Source organism: Elephas maximus, chromosome 15, assembly GCF_024166365.1.
Source record: "Elephas maximus indicus isolate mEleMax1 chromosome 15, mEleMax1 primary haplotype, whole genome shotgun sequence".
Classification (NCBI taxonomy): Eukaryota; Metazoa; Chordata; class Mammalia; order Proboscidea; family Elephantidae; genus Elephas; species Elephas maximus.
The window spans coordinates 72550608-72567025 of record NC_064833.1 but is presented as its reverse complement, the minus strand read 5'-3'; the positions used below and the strand labels follow the sequence as shown (position 1 = coordinate 72567025).

General features: G+C 39.7%; 1 protein-coding gene across 5 annotated transcripts in view; it reads left to right on the top strand.

Annotated features, from left to right (window-relative positions):
• Positions 1–15948, top strand: part of SULF1 (sulfatase 1) — a 224025-nt gene extending 208077 nt beyond the window's left edge. For 3 of the 5 annotated variants that reach the window (XM_049853529.1, XM_049853531.1, XM_049853530.1), the window contains one exon: positions 14176–15943. In XM_049853529.1, the coding sequence (XP_049709486.1) occupies positions 14176–14999 (824 nt within the window). In that variant the 3' untranslated portion in view covers positions 15000–15943. Of the gene's footprint in view, positions 1–14175 lie in introns of all 5 variants that reach the window. The other 2 variants (XM_049853532.1, XM_049853533.1) reach the window with 2 other exon arrangements.
• The last annotated feature ends 470 nt before the right edge of the window (positions 15949–16418 follow it).

The window sequence follows — 16418 nt, the reverse complement described above, 5'->3', positions numbered from 1 at the left end:
ACGACCCTATAGGACAGAGCAGAACTACCCCACAGGGTTTCCAAGGAGCAGCTGGTGGATTAGAACTGCCAACCTTTTGTTTAGCAGCTGAGCTCTTAACCATTGTGCCGCCAGGGCTCCATTGAGCAGCAAGTAGGCACCAAATGCAGCAGAAACACTGCCAGACAAGCCATGTGTCTTGGTGGGGGCACATTTTTCTTTACTCACACTGGTCCCTCATCAGCAGGGTCAGAGCCAGGGCTCAGGTTACCCTAAGCTCCCAGAGAATGTCCATAACCTTTTCCCCCTTTTCCAATAAGATTCCATTCCAAGGTCTCATTTCTTGTGCCACAGAAGAAGAAGCTACAGCATAGCATTTGCAGAACTCTTAATATCTTCCCCAAACTGAAGAATGAAATTTACGTTCTGATAATTGAAGAGGAGGGGAGAGGTAAAAAGGAATCTTCATTCATCCATTCAACAAATAATGATTGCACTAAGGTGACCATCTACCAGGTGCAGCCTTCGAGAGATTACAGTCAAGTGTTATAATAGAATATGAAGGTGCCTTGACAGGGGGAACACTTGGTGCTGTAGGATCGTGTGGATGGAAGGGCGCCTACCTAACCTCAAGGAATTAAGGGAAACTTCCCAAGGAGTTGATGTGTGCTACAACCTGAAGGAAACAGAGGAATGGCCCAGACACAGGATAGTGAAGGAAGAATGTGAGTTCAGCCAGAGGGGCAGCTCTTGCAAAAGCAAGATCAGCTTAGGGGACTGTGATCATTTCAATGAGAGTACAAAGAAAGGATAGTATTTTTAAGCATAGGAATTCCAGAACACTTAATTGTGCTTATGTGGAACCTACACATAGACCAAGAGGCAGACCTTCAAACAGAACAAGGGGATACTGTGTGATTTAAAATCAGGAAAGGTGTGCATCAGGTTTATATCCTTTCACCATACTTATTCAATCTGTGGAACCCTGGTGGCATAGTGTTTAAGAGTTTAGCTGCTAGCCAAAAGGTCGGCGATTCAAATCTACCAGCCGCTCCTCGGAAACCCCATGGGGCAGTTCTACTCTGTCCTATAGGTTGCTATGAGTTGGAACCAATTCAACAGCACTTAAACAACAACAATTCAGTCTGTATGCTGAGCAGATAATCCAAGAAGATAGACTATATGAAGATGGACTGGAGGAAGGCTGATAATAACCTGCAATAGGCAGATGACACAACCTTGCTTGTGCAAGTGAAGAGGACTTACTGATTAAGATCAAAGACTACAGCCTTTAATATGGATTACACCTCAACATAAAGAAAACAAAAAGCCTCACTCACAACCAGACCAATAGCAATATCATGATAAATGGAGAAAGTATTGAAGTTTTCAAGGATATCATTTTACTTGAATCCACAAACAATGTCCATGGAAGCAGCAGTCGACAAATGAAATGATGTATTGCATTGGGCAAATCTGCTGCAAAAGACCTCTTTAAAGTATTAAAAAGCAAAGATATCAGTTGGAAAACTAAGGTGCACCTGACCCAAGCCATGGTAATTTTCAGTCGCCTCATATGCATGTAAATTCTGGGCAGTGAATAAGGAAGACGGAAGAAGAATCGATGCCTTTGAATTATGGTGTTGGTGAAGAACATTGAATGTACCTTGGACTGCCAGAAGAATGAAAAAATCTGTATTGGAAGAAGGACAGCCAGAATAATCCTTAGAAGGTAGAATGGTGAAACTTCCTCTTACATACTTTGGATATGTTATCAGGAGGGACCAGTCCTTGGAGAAGGACATCATGCTTGGTAAAGAAGAGGGTCAGCAAAAAAAGAAGACGCTTTTCTTAGGCTGGGTTCTCTAGAGAAGCAAAACCAGTAAAGTGTATAAACATATATAGAGAGATTTGTATTAAGGAAATGGCTCAAGAGGTTGTAGAGGCTGGAATGCCCCAAGTCCATGGCTCAGGCTAGAGGCTTCTCTTGATTCACATAGCCATAGGGGCTGGTGAATTCAAGATGCACAAGTCAGACAACAGGGCTCTGGCTCACAGGCTGTGAAGACTGAAGAATCCCAAGATCAGCAGGCAAGATGGCAGGTAAGCTGCTAGCTCAAGTCCCAAGAACTGGAGATCAGACGAGCAGGAGCCAGCTGCAGGATCCAGTGCAAGCAAAAGCCCCTGAGGCTTGCCAGGAAGTCCACTTATATTAGTTTCCCCAAGGAAACTCCCTTTCAGCTTGTTGACTGCTCACAGCGGATCTCATCATGGAGGTGATCACATGATTATACGACTGCCAAGCTATGTCATAACTGCCAAACCACAGAGAATCATGGCCAGGCCAAGTTGACACACAACCTTAAGGATCACAACCCTCAAAAAGGCGGATCACACAGTGGCTGCAACAATGGGCTCAAACATAGCAATGATTGTCAGTGTGGGACGGGACTGGGCAGTGTTTCGTTCTGCTGTACGTGGAGTTGCTGAGTCAAAACCGACTCGACAGTACCTAACAACAACAAGAGGGAAGGAGGAGATAAAGGTGAGCCCAAGAGGTAAACAGAGCCTATTTTATAAGCAATGTTAGATGTAGGGAGGACCATAAAATTTATCTTCCAAGTGAGGACACTTTTGACCATGGAAAGGGGCACTAAAAAATTTAAAATTGTATAAATTTTAATATATACGTATTTTCTAACCAATTAACTGGTTTTTTATTTACTGGCAAATCTATAAAATAGTTATCTTCAAAACTACTTTTGAAACTAAAATTCCAAAAATCTTGGACAAACTCTAAAGTGGATAGGATGCCCGCACATCAGACATAAACTGGGATGGTCCCAGGTAAACCTGGAAGTATGGTCACCCTAGCTAAATGCCACCTCAAATGCTTTGATCTTTATTTGGACAGCAATAGGGAGACATTCAAGGGCTTTAAATTGGGGAAAATAATATGAAAGGATTTGGGTTGATCCTATTACGTGACATGAATAATTATGAGAATGACTTTTGGGGTCGGATTGGGCTCCCTCATTTCCCAATTTCAGGACCATTTGCCAGCATCATTATAGGACTTACTATGTTCCAACGCTTTTCTAAAAGCTCTAAATACCTTCACTCATTTAACTCTCACTATATAATAACTTTGTGAGGTCAGTACTATCATTATCCCCAATTTACAGATGAGGAAATTAGTCACAGAGAAATTAAGTGATTTTCCTAAGATTATACAGCTGATGATCGGTGGAAAAAGGACTCAAACCCAGACAGTCTGGTTCTAGCATGTGCTTTTGATTCTCTTGGGTAATTTATTTAACCTCTTTGTTATTTAGTTTTTGCATATATATAAAAGTGATAATAATACATAGGCCTTACATAGGATTACATGAGATAATACCTGAAAAGTGCATAGCATAAAATAAACCCTGAATAAATGTTATTGTATAATTGATGTTTGATAATAAATTTGAATAGTGAGAGAAAAATTAAAGATCCCTGGAATTTCGAAAGACATTTGCCTTTATGTTGTTGTTACGTGCCGTCGAGTCGGTTTCAACTCATAACAACACTATGGGACCGAGTAGAACTAACTGCCCCATAATGTTTTCAAGGAGCAACTGTCAGCCTCTAGGTTAGCAGCTGAGCTCTTAAGCACTGTGCCACCAGGGCTCCATGTTGTTAATTGTTAATAAAATTAACAGTTTTTATCCCTGGGGGGGTGTAACCGTTATTAAGTTCGGCTGCTAACTGAAAGTTTTAAGTCCACCCAGAGGTGCCTCAGAAGGAAGACTTGACGATCTACTTCTGGAAATCAGCTGTCGAAAACCCTACGGAGCACAGTTTCTTTCTGACACACACGGGGTCACCTCAACAGCAACCGAACTTGTATTACTAATTAAGTAATTTTTTAAGTATTCAAAAAGAGGGAAGGTTATACGTATTTACCAATAAGCAGGTAGGCAGCCTCTGACTTTACAACGTTATTCATCTATACATAAGTGATACATCTTACAAATTCTAAGAAGCACTACCTTCTTAGTTGAACATCATTGCCTTTTATTTGTAGAATATATAGCTGTTCTTGCAATTCATCAATAAAATTATTTAGGTTAGAAATTCATAACCTTCTACACATAGCAAATGCCTGTAAATAGGTATTTATGGTTGGCTTTTGGTTATTATGCGGAACACCAAATTCAGAGTTTCTGTAATGAAATCAAATTCCATTACAAGGTAAAGCATGCTGTGTTGGAAGCAGAATGAAAATCACCCAAAATGTACACTAATTTGGTCCCAAATATTGAAAACCTGTGCCTTCAGAAAAATAGAGAGCACAGAAAAACATGGAAGGGCTTAGGAGAAAAAAAAACTGATGGATTAGAGCAGGCACTCTGTTTAGGCTCTCTCAATTTTGAAAATTAAATTAGTACTCTCAAAAGTAAAACTTGGAGGAGAATACCTGTATTACTAAAATACCCTACTAGGTAAAAACAATCAAAAAAATAGCAATGTTTTATAATTTTCTCATTGACCTAGTATTTGCTTCTTGAAATTATAGACACCTAACCAGTACACCCCCCACGTGTCTGTCAGTTTGTCATACTGCGGGGGCTTACGTGTCACTGTGATGCAGGAAGCTATGCCACCAGTATTCAGATACCAACAGGGTCACCCATGGAGGCCAGGTTTCAGCTGAGCTTCCAGACTAAGACAGACTAGAAAGAAGGACCTGGCAGTCTACTTCTGAAAAGAATTACCCAGTGAAAACCTTACAAATAGCAGCAGAACACTGTCTGATATAGTGCCAGAAGATGAGCTCCCCCCCTTCCCGAGTTGGAAGGCACTCAAAAGACGACTGGGGAAGAGCTGCCTCCTCAAAGTAGAGTCGAAGTTAATGATGTGGATGGAGTCAAGCTTTCGGGACCTTCATTAGCTGATGTGGCATGACTCAAAATGAGAAGAAACAGCTGCAAACATCCATTAATAATCGGAACCTGGAATGTACAAAGCGTGAATCTAGGAAAATTGGAAATCATCAAAAATGGAATGGAATGCATAAACATCAATATCCTAGGCATTAGTGAGCTGAAATGGACTGGTGTTGGTCATTCTGAATTGGACAATCATATGGTCTACTATGCAGGAAATGACAACTTGAAAATGAATGGCATTGCATTTATTGTCATTATAGAACATTTCAAGATCTATACTACAAGGACAATCAGTTAATCCAACTGTCTTAGTCATCTAGGGCTGCTATAACAGAAATACCACAAGTGGATGGCTTTAACAAAGAGAAGTTTGTTCTCTCAGAGTCCAGTAGGCAAGAAGTCCGAATTCAGGGCACCGGCTCCAAGGGAAGGCTTTCTCTGTTGGCTCTAGAGAAAGGTCTTTGTCATCAGTCTTCCCTTGGTCTGGGAGCATCTCAGCACAGGAACCTCAGGTCCAAAGGATGCACTCTGCTCCTAGTGCTGCTTTCTTGGTGGTATGAGGTCCCCCAACTCTGCTTGCTTTTCTTTCTTTTTATCTTGTAAGAGATAAAAGGTGGTGCAGGCCACACCCCAGGGAAACTCCCTTCACATTGGATCAGGAAGGTGACCTGAGTAAGGGTGGTGTTACAATCTCACCCTAACCCTCTTAACATAAGAATACAATCACAAAATGGAAGACAACCACACAATATTGGAAATCATGGCCTAACCAAGTTGATACACATTTTTGGGGGGACATAGTTCAATCTGTGACACCAACTATTATTCAGATTTACACACTAACCACTAAGGCCACAGATGAAGAAATTGAAGATTTTTATCAGCTTCTGCAGTCTGAAATTGATCAAACATGCAATCAGGATGCATTGATTATTACTGGTGACTGGAATGCAAAAGTTGGAAACAAAGAAGAAGGATCAGTAGTTGGAAAATATGGCCTTGATGATAGAAATGATGCTGGCGATCACATTATAGAATTCTGCAAGACCAATGACTTCTTCATTGCAAATACCTTTTTCCATCAACATAAATGGCAACTGTACACGTTGACCGTAAGAGACGATGGAAGAGCTCAATATCAGTCAGAACAAGGCCAGGGGCCAACTGTGGAACAGATCATCAATTTCTCCTATGCAAGTTCAAGTTGAAACTGAGAAAATTAGAACAAGTCGACTAGAGCCAAAATACCACCTTAAGTATATCCCACCTGAATTTAGAGTATATTTGATATGTTGAACACTGATGACCGAAGACCAGACGAGTTGTAGAATGACGTCAAGAACATCATCCATGAAGAAAGCAAAAGATATTAAACGGACAAGGAAAAAAAAGACCAAAACGGATGTCAGAAAAGACTCTGAAACTTGCTCTTAAACATCGAGTAGCTAAAGCAAAAGGAAGAAATGATGAAGTAAAAGAACTGAAGAGAAGATTTCAAAGGGTGGCTCAAGAAGACAAAGTAAAGCATTATAATGACATATGCAAAGAGCTGGAGATTGAAAACCAAAAGGGAAGAACATGCTCAGCATTTCTCAAACTGAAAGAACTGAAGAAAAAATTCAAGCCTCGAGTTGCAACAGTGAAGGATTCCGTGGGGAAAATATTAAATGACACAGGAAGCATCAAAAGAAGGTGGAAAGAGTATATGGAGCCATTATACCAAAAAGAATTGGTTGACATTCAACCCTTTCCGTAGGTGGCATATGATCAGGAACTGATGGTACTGAAGGAAGAAGCCCAGGCTGCACTGAAGGGATTGACGAAAAACAAAGCTTCAGGAACAGACAGAATATCAATTGAGATGTTTCAACAAACCGCACTCATCTATGCCAGGAGATTTGGAAGACAGCTACCTGGCCAACTGACTGGAAGAGATCCATATTTATACCTATTGCCAAGAAAGGTGATCCAATCAAATGCAGAAATTATTGAACAATATCATTAATATCACATGCAAGTAAAATTTTGCTGAAGATTATTCAAAAGCAGCTACTGCAGTATATCAACAGGGAACTGCCAGAAATTCAGGCCGGATTCAGAAGAGGATGTGGAACCAGGGATATCACTGCTGATGTCAGATGGAGCCTGACTGAAAGCAGAGAATACAAGAAAGATGTTTACCTGCATTTTATTGACTATGCAAAGGCATTCAACTGTGTGGATTATAACAAATTTTGGATAACATTTCGAAGAATGGGTATTCCAGAACACTTAATTGTGCTCATGAGAAACCTGTACATAGATCAAGGGGCAGATGTTCATACAGAACAAGGGGATACCACATGGTTTAAAGTCAGGAAATGTGCGTGTCAGGGTTGTATACTTTCACCATACCTGTTCAATCTGTATGCTGAGCAGACAATCCGAGAGGCCAGACTGTATCAAGAACAGGGCATCAGGACTAGAGGAAGACTCATAAACAACCTGCATTATGCAGATGACACAACCTTGCTTGCTGAAAGTGAAGAGGACTTGAAATACTGATGAAGATCAAAGACCACAGCCTTCAGAACGGATTACACCTCAACATAAAGAAAAGATTGAATTTGTCAAGGATTTCATTTACTTGGATCCACAATCAATACCCATGGAAGCAGCAGTCAAGAAATCAAGAGATGCATTTTGTTGGGCAGATCTGTTGCAAAAGAACTATTTAAAGTGTTGACAAGCGAAGATATCACCTTGAAGACTAAGGCGCGCCTGACCAAGCCATGATATTTTCAATCACATCTTATTTATGCAAAAGCTGAACGATGAATAAGGAAGACTGGAGAAGAATTGACGCCTTTGAATTGTGGTGTTGGCAAAGAATATTAAATATACCATGGACTGTCAAAAGAACGAACAAATCTGTCTTGGAAGAAGTACAACCAGAATGCTCCTTAGAAGCAAGGATGATGAGACTGCATCTAACATACTTTGGACATGTTTTCAGGAGGGATCAGTCCCTGGAGAAGGACATCATGCTTGATAGAGTACAAGGTCAGCAAAAAAGAGGAAGACCCTCAACGAGATGGATTGACACAGCAGTTGCAACAATGGGCTTAAGCATAGCAACAAATGTACGCATGGTGAAGGACTGGGCAGTGTTTCATTCTGTAGTACCTAGGCTAGCTGTGAGTCGGCGCTGAGTAGACGGCCCCTAACAGCAACCAGTATACCAGTTGCCATTGAGTTGATTCCAACTACTTGCAACCCCATGTGTGTCAAAGTAGAACTGTGTCCCATAGGATTTTCAGTGACCAATTTTTCATAGGTAGATTTCCAGACCTCTCTTCCATGGTACCTCTGGGGGGACTTGAACCCCCAACCTTTTGGTAGCAGTCAAGTGTGTTAACCACATGCAACACCCAGTGCCTCACCTACTGAGCACAGATACCCAGAATTGCCTAGCGGATGAATGCTGTAATGGAGGGACTCACACAGTGTTGACAAAACACAGAAGAAAAAGACTTTGTGGAGGGGATGATGCTTAAATTTAATCTTGAAGGCTAAGAGCTGACTAGGAGGACGAAGCCAGGGAAACACATTCTAAGAATAAAAAAAAAAAAACCTCTGAGGTAAAAGAGATCCTGGGGCTTTCAGGAAATTGTGCATGATTCCCTGAGGCTAGTGCAGAGGTGACATGGGGAGACCAAAGGGAAGAGGCTGAAGAAGTCGGCAGGAGTCAGGCTGTCTCTGCAGAAATCATTGTTCCTGCCTCTGATGACACTGTTAGCTGTTGTTGATTATAACACTCCCCTGGGAAGAGTTAAAATCTCACACATACATATCTGAGTTACCCATCTGTGGAGTATAGCGTGATGTGATTATTTGGTCATGTTTTTTTATAAAAGCAAGTGTCATCCAGGGAGAATTGTGGCTAAACTTGAGACCTTGGTGTGTTCCTAAATTTCCTTTAGTGGCTTCACAACTTTTCTATTTCCAGGATGAGAACTACCTGTAGCTTGAAATCATCTACATTTACTCTGAAAATTCATTTTCCCAAACACATCTATCCACCCTCTTCCTCTCTGAATAAAGGGCTTCAGAATGGTCAAAGAAAAGAGTTTCGTTTTGTGAGCCACGGACTGACAGAAACCAGGACACACACATGGGAAATTTAGGTTCCAATGTCTAATACATTTTTTTTAACTTGGTATTTTGATATAATTCCACGTTTACAGGAAGGTTGCAAAAGTAGTACCTAGGAATTTTACCACAGTTGATTTATCATTTTTTCTTGTTGTCTCCGCACACACACACATTTTTTCCTGAATCATTTGAGAGTTAATTTGCAGCCATCATACCCCTTTGTATGTATGTATTTCCTAAAAACAAGAACTTTCGCTTACGTAACTGTAGTACATTTATCAAAATCAGGTAATTCAGCATTGACACAATATTATTATCTTATCAATGTTCAGTATTCAAACTTTGCCAGTTGTCCCAATCAAGTCATGTGTATGTATAGTTTTGCTTTGTTTCTGATCTGGGATCCAACCCAGGCTCATGCATTGCGGTAATGGTCTTTGTAGGCTCCTCAACTTTGCATTGTCTTTCCCGATTTATTGAAGACTATAGGTCAGTTATTTTGTAAAATGTCCCTCCATTGAGGTTCGTCTGATAGAGCCTCATGGTTGTACTGAAGCTGTGCATTTCGGGCTAGAATTTCATAAAGGTAACATTGAATCCTTGGCGTATCTTATCAGAAGGTGCTTGACATCTGTTTGGTGGTATTAACTCTGATCACTTGGATAAGGTGGTGTTCACTATGTTAATCCACTGTAAAATTATAATTTTTCCTTTTTTAATTAGCCAGAAATTTATGGGGGGTGTTTTCAGGATATGTGAATACCATGTTTCTTATGAAACTGTCATCCACTGCTGTTTGCATACATTTATGATTCTTGCCTAAATCATTAATATAATGGCTGCAAAGTGGTGATTTTTCCAACTCTGTCATTCCTAGGGCGTTTCTTAGGTAATATTCTACTGTAAAGAAGAAATGTTCCTCTCTCCTGTGTATTTTTTTTATATCATCATGGACTTATTGATTCTTATTTATTCATTAGATAAACATTTTTTGCTGTCATTTTTTATGATGATGCTCAAAATATCCCAGAATTGGCCAGTAGGTGCCCCTTCAGGTGGCTTCTGTGTCCTTTTGACATGTCTCCATCATTTTTTGAGCACTCCATTTGCCATCTGCTCCAACAGTAGGTTCCAGGTTTATCTTATACTTTCCCTCCTCAGATCCGAAATCAGTCCTTAACCAAAACCACTCTAGTTCCTTTTAGTGGAGAATGGCACTTGGAAACCAAGATCTGGGTTTGAGGTGTGTAAAATTGCTACTGAGGGGTCCTTGCATCTAATCCTTTTTGTTGGGTGTAACTAAAATATATGTCCATCTATTCCTATATCTATGGGTATAGAGAGATAGGTGTGGATATAGCTATCTAGATGTGTTTAAAACCATGTGTTTGTACTGATACCTAATTCAACACCATGAAGTTCATTCTACACTTCTTTCTATATTATAGCTTCCTTCTCCAACAGTGAGAAATGTCGTTCCCATTATCCTCAATCATTAAATATTACAATACACAGAAAGCAGTTTCAGAATTGCTAACTCATACTACTGCAAACCAAACCTACTAACTAACTAGAGTTCAGTACATTTTCCAATTCTTTCTGCCTTTAGAATGAGAGGATATGGTCAGAGTACTGTGTTCAAAGTTCCTTGGGCTTGCTCCCATTGTGTTACTATTTTTTTCCAAAGAACCAGAATTTTTATTTCCTGATTAGATATATTACTTTTCTGTTGTCTACCTCATTCATTTATGCTTTTACCCTTATTGGTTCTTTTTTTGTGCTTTCTTTTGGTTTGTATTTTTTTTTTTTAGCTTTTTTTAGTTTCGGGTTCATTTCATTTATTTTTGGTCATAAAAGTGAGACTATGAATTTTCTTCTGAGTGCTGCTTGACATGTATCACAGAAGTTCTGATACACAGTGCTTTCATTATCATTATTTTGCAGAAATTATGTGATTTTTGCCGAGAAAATGTTAAATAGAAGGTTTGTAAATTTCCAGGTGAAAGGATTTTTTTTTTAATTTTTATTCTGTTACTAATTTCAAATTTTATTGAATTGTATCAGAGTGTAGTTTTATAATATTTCTACTTTATGCAACTTCCTAATGCTTTGTTACCTAATATATGATAAAATTATGTCAGTCTTCCATAGATACTTGAAAAGGTGTAGTGTCTATTTTCAGAGTTTAATGTTCAGTATGTATCCATAAGATCTACCTTAGTTATTGTGGTATTTAGGTCTTCTGTATTCTTACTGGAAACCCTGGTGGCATAGTGGTTAAGTGCTATGGCTACTAACCAAAGGGTTGGCAGTTTGAATCCACCAGGCGCTCCTTGGAAACTCTATGGGGGCAGTTATACTCTGTCCTATAGGGTCGCTATGAGTCGGAATCAACTCGACGGCACTGGGTTTGGTTTTTGGTTTTTTATATTCTTACTTATTTTTAGTTCATTTGATTTATCTTGTATTATCTTCTGTTATTCTGTTTCTCTGTAGTGCTCTTTGTATCTTCTATAGTTTCTTCGTTATGAAGATTGGTGCTTTTTTTATTTTTTTAAAGTCCTTTGGAACTTGAGAAGACTTGTATTTTTCTTCTCTCGATTGCCTTTATACTTACACCTTTTTAATGCCCTTAATCCCCTGTTTTCTTACTTAACCTTTTATTTCATTATATAGTTGGCCAGTTTATAATACCATTCTTTGACTCTCAACTATTGCCTGTACAATACTCGGTGAGCTTATTTTCTTTCGGAAACCCTGGTGGCATAATGGTTAAGAGCTACAGCTGCTAACAAAAAGGTCGGCAGTTCGAATCCATCAGACACTCCTTGGAAACTCTATGGGGCAGTTCTCCTCTGTCCTATAGGGTCGCTATGAGTCAGAATCAACTCAACGGTCGGGTTTATTTTCTTTTAGCTTTTCTACTTCTCCCATTTTTTTAGTTGCCTTATTTCTTCTTTGTCATGTGAAATGTGTATGGTATTGATCTACCCTTTTCCCTGTCTTTGTTTCACTCTTACATCTAATAAATACCTGAAATGCTTACCATGAGTTCTTTTGCCAGAGTGTCCCTAGCCATTTCTGGGTGAATGAAGCCCATCCTCTGAGAGTTCTCAACAAGGGCTGGTGTGTACAGTATCCACTGCATTCTTCATGTCTAAAACTTCTTCTATTGCCTTGATACTTGAAAGAGAGCTTAGCTGAATATATAGTCCTTGGTTCATACTTTGATTTCTGATTTAAGGTGGTTTTCACATCCTCGGATACTGGACTGAGGACATTTAGTTTGTCAGGAGTGTTGTGTTGCAATTTTCTTCACTTTATGGTTTCTCTTGGGGGGGACATTTTCATAAGGTGATGGATTTTGATACTCACTTTCTGTTTTTCTTTACAACAATTTTGTAAAGATTTAGGCTGCTTTCATTAATTCCATGGATTTGGAGTATTTCCAAGATTCCTAGTTTAAGAGCATCCTCTTCTGTCAGTGTAATCAAGTATAATTTCTTTTCATTTTTATGTGAGTGAGAGAGTGAGTGAGAGCGAGAGAGTGAGTGCGTGAGTGAATGAGAGACTGAGTGAGTGAGTGAACAAGTGAGTGAGCGAGTGAGTGAACAAGAGAGTAATAGAAGGAGAGGTTTTGTGTCCTACCATTTTTTGTTTCTTTTTTTTCTTTTCTTTTTTTTCCTTGCAGGACCTGAAACTTCTTGCCCTTTTTCCTTTTCCCTTTACCATCAGTTTCCAAGAGTGCTTCTCCCCAGTGCCTTTCAAAGACTCCCACCTTGAATCCTGCACACTTGTAAGCCCCTTCCTCACCGTCAGTGTTGGGGTTTACCATACCTCTTCCTGTATTTTATACTCAAGGTTGACGTTCTTTTCAGTGGTGGTTTTAAATCAACCTTTGGCTCTGTCCTCGCTCCCCTCTTGTCTCTTCCATGCAGTTTTCCCAGAGCTTCTGGCTGAACTGTGAGACATAGCGCTGCTGGGGTTTGGTGTTAACTTTTTTTACTTGCAGGTGATTCGAAGATTGTAGCATTCTCTGTCTTCTAGCTGTACTGAGGTGTGGGTGTTATATAGTTTTAGTTTTTCCTCTTTTTGATCTGTATTATTTTGTGGGTAATTTGCTGCATAAATCTAGGCCACATCTTTCGAAAGATCATTTGCATGCAACTAGAGAAAAAGTGTTTTCTGCAAGACTGAGGTCATCTTCATGGTGTAGATGCTGATGGTGATTTATACCCTGTAAAAACCCTTCTGTTGATTTTTCAAGAGTATGGAGCTTTTAGGGCAAAAAAAAAAAGAATCTAAGCATTTGACTTGAAGAGTTTGTGTTCAAGTTTGTTCTCATTCTTAAGAGGGCCGGGTAATGCAGAATAACAGTATCTTACTAGGCATGTGACATTGAAATACTTTCAAATCCAGAATAGAACTGCACTACAAGCAGATCACCAGGGCTTTCTTCCGAGGTGCCTCTGGGGGGGGTTGACTCGCCAACCATGCAGTTAGAAGTCGAGCGTTTGACCATTTGTGCTGCTCAGGGACTCCATCATTCACCTGGCAGCCCTATTCGTAGTAAAGATTTTATCACATAACAAATCCCACATTTGACAGATGGGGGACCAAGACAGAGAGACTCACTCACAGCATCTCATCCTGTGAGAATTGGCTTGAGTACCTGTTACCATCAAGTCGATTCTGACTCACACTAACCCTATAGGACAGAGTACAACTGCCCCATAGGATTTCCAAGGGGCGGCTGATGGATTCAAACAGCCAACCTTTTGATTAGCAGCTGAGCTCTTAACTACTGCACCACCAGGGGTCCGGCCTGAGTACAGCCAGGAGTAAAACACTAGCCTTCTGACTGATAGTCCAGCACCATTTCCAGAACCAACCATGCTTAGTCATAGACGTTTTTACGCATTTGATCCCTTTTCCAATATTTTGTTGTTCAAACACTTTTGTAACCTAAGGCCACTTCTTGGTAACAAATTGCTGGGTGACGGGGGGAATACTTTTCAGTGTTATAGTTTGAATAGACTTGATCTGTAAAAACAATGTAAATTGCTTTTGCAGATAAGTAGGAAATATTTTCTCCACTAACGATCCACCTTCATCTGTCTTTTCACAGAGGACAGTTATGGGATGGATGGGAAGGCTAATCAGCCCAGTCTCCTGGCAGACACCAATTGGCAAGCCCTGGAGGATCTATACAGTGTGAATGAGAGTGTCTATGAGTACAGACAAAACTATAGACTTAGTCTGGTGGACTGGACTAATTACTTGAAGGATGTAGATAGAGTATTTGCACTGCTGAACAGTCATCAGGGGCAAAATAAAGCAAATCAGACTAAAACTGCTCAAAGTGATGGGTTCCTGGCCGTATCTCCTGTGCCCCCTGTGCCAGTGGAGATGGCCTCTGCTGAGTCAGATGAAGACCCAGCTCATGTGGGTGGGGAAGCTCCTTGTTTGACCTTGCCAGCCAGCCTTAAAACCCTGTATTTGAACCCACCAACATTCAATCCAGAGAGGAAACTTGAATGGAATAACGACATTCCAGAAATTAGTCGTTTGGATTCTGAACACTGGAGAAATCATAAAACTGAAAAATGGATGGGGCATGAAGAGATCAATCATTTTGACCACGATTTCAGTGGCAACAGCATGACAGAGCAGGCACTCCAGCCCAGCCCCGTTCTGCAGCCCATGAGCAGGCATCAGCAGGAGCTCCACCAGGCTGGGGGTCCAGGAGGAGACGTGTTAGAAGATCAGCTATATCTTCCTGTGCACTCTGATGGAACCTCTGTCCATCAGATGATCAACGTGTCCACTGTGCAGCCACACAGGAACTCCAGCACAGTGGAAGGGACGTCCAACAAAGTGGAGGAGAATCACAGCAGGGGGAGCTTACAGAGTCTAGAAGGCAGCGCCTCCTCGCTGCTTTCCTCTGACTAGATGGAATTCTTACCTTATACACAGTATTTTTTTTAACTTTTTATTGGTAAACTAATAAAACTAATAGCTACCAACATTCCAAGCTATCCTAGACACACTTGTATGTTAGAAATTAGTGTACGTGTGAGCAACATGCACAGAGGGACTCATTGTTTTAATTCACTATCTTTGACAAGTAGAGAGGAAGAGGGGTTTTGTTTCATTTTCTTTTGTTTGGTACTAAAACAGTATTATCTATTGAAAGTTGTGGGGGCATGCATATATAAATGTTACCCGATCAAGAAGACTAGATGGTGATGGTCTACATTTCCAAAGCCTGACACCATCAGCGAATCTTCCAACACACTTCCACTGCCTGCGTGACGTAGTATCGACTCATTTTCAACCACTGGAATTTTCAGTGCCATCAGTTTTGGTTCCGTGATTTTGCACTTTGAGATCTGAATGCCATGTCTATTTGGTTAGTCTTATTTTTTCTTTCCAGGTTTGTCACAGTCCCACTGTTCTCAGTAGGACACAGTAAAATAGACCCCCTAGGACGACACACAATATGGATCCCATATTGTTTAACATACTCTTTTGCCAGAAAATAATTGCATGCATTTTACCTCGACTTGCTAAAATTGATTAGCAGAAAGGCATGGCTAATGATGTTGGCAGTAAAAAAGAAATAAATGAGTAAACAAAGCTGAGATTGCCTGATTTCCCTGTGCCAGACCTCTAGGTATTCATCATATCTTTAAGATCGTTTAATTCTGATTACTTTTTTGACAGGATAAAAGGACTTTTTTTTTTTTCCATCTTTATTTTGTTTTCATGACCTGCTTATTAAGCATAAGTCTTGAGAAAAAGTAAGTTTAGTTGTGAAGTTATATCAGAAAAATGTTTTTCAATAAAATAAACTCACAAATGTTTCATAACTTAAACACACTATATATGAGGTTAATTTCATAACATGGTGTTGTATGATTATTTTTAAGGCTTTCACCAAGTTCTAATGTTTTTTAAGGCATAGTTCAAAATTATTGCTGAAAAGCCGTGTTCTTGAAAATATTCTTGTTTTGTAATAGATTTTTAAATACCAACTAAAGGATTACCTCGTTGAGAGAGTTATCAGTACCTTATTCAACTTTCCAAGAAGGTGTATACTTTGGGTTTTCTTTTTACCTTTCTTGGCCTAACAGTGATTTTCCTTTAATTCAAATGCATAGGTAAATTATGTTTTCTTAAAGCATTTAAGGTAAACTCTTTTAAAGAAAATTTAATTTGTTATAGTTGAATCTTTGATAACTTTAAGAAAGTCTTTATTGTAGACTGTACATATGTTGAAATTAACTAGCTGTTTATCAGATGTGCGTGTCATTGGCTGAATGACAGAATAAACATATTTATGATCGTGAACGATGTCCTTTATAAAAA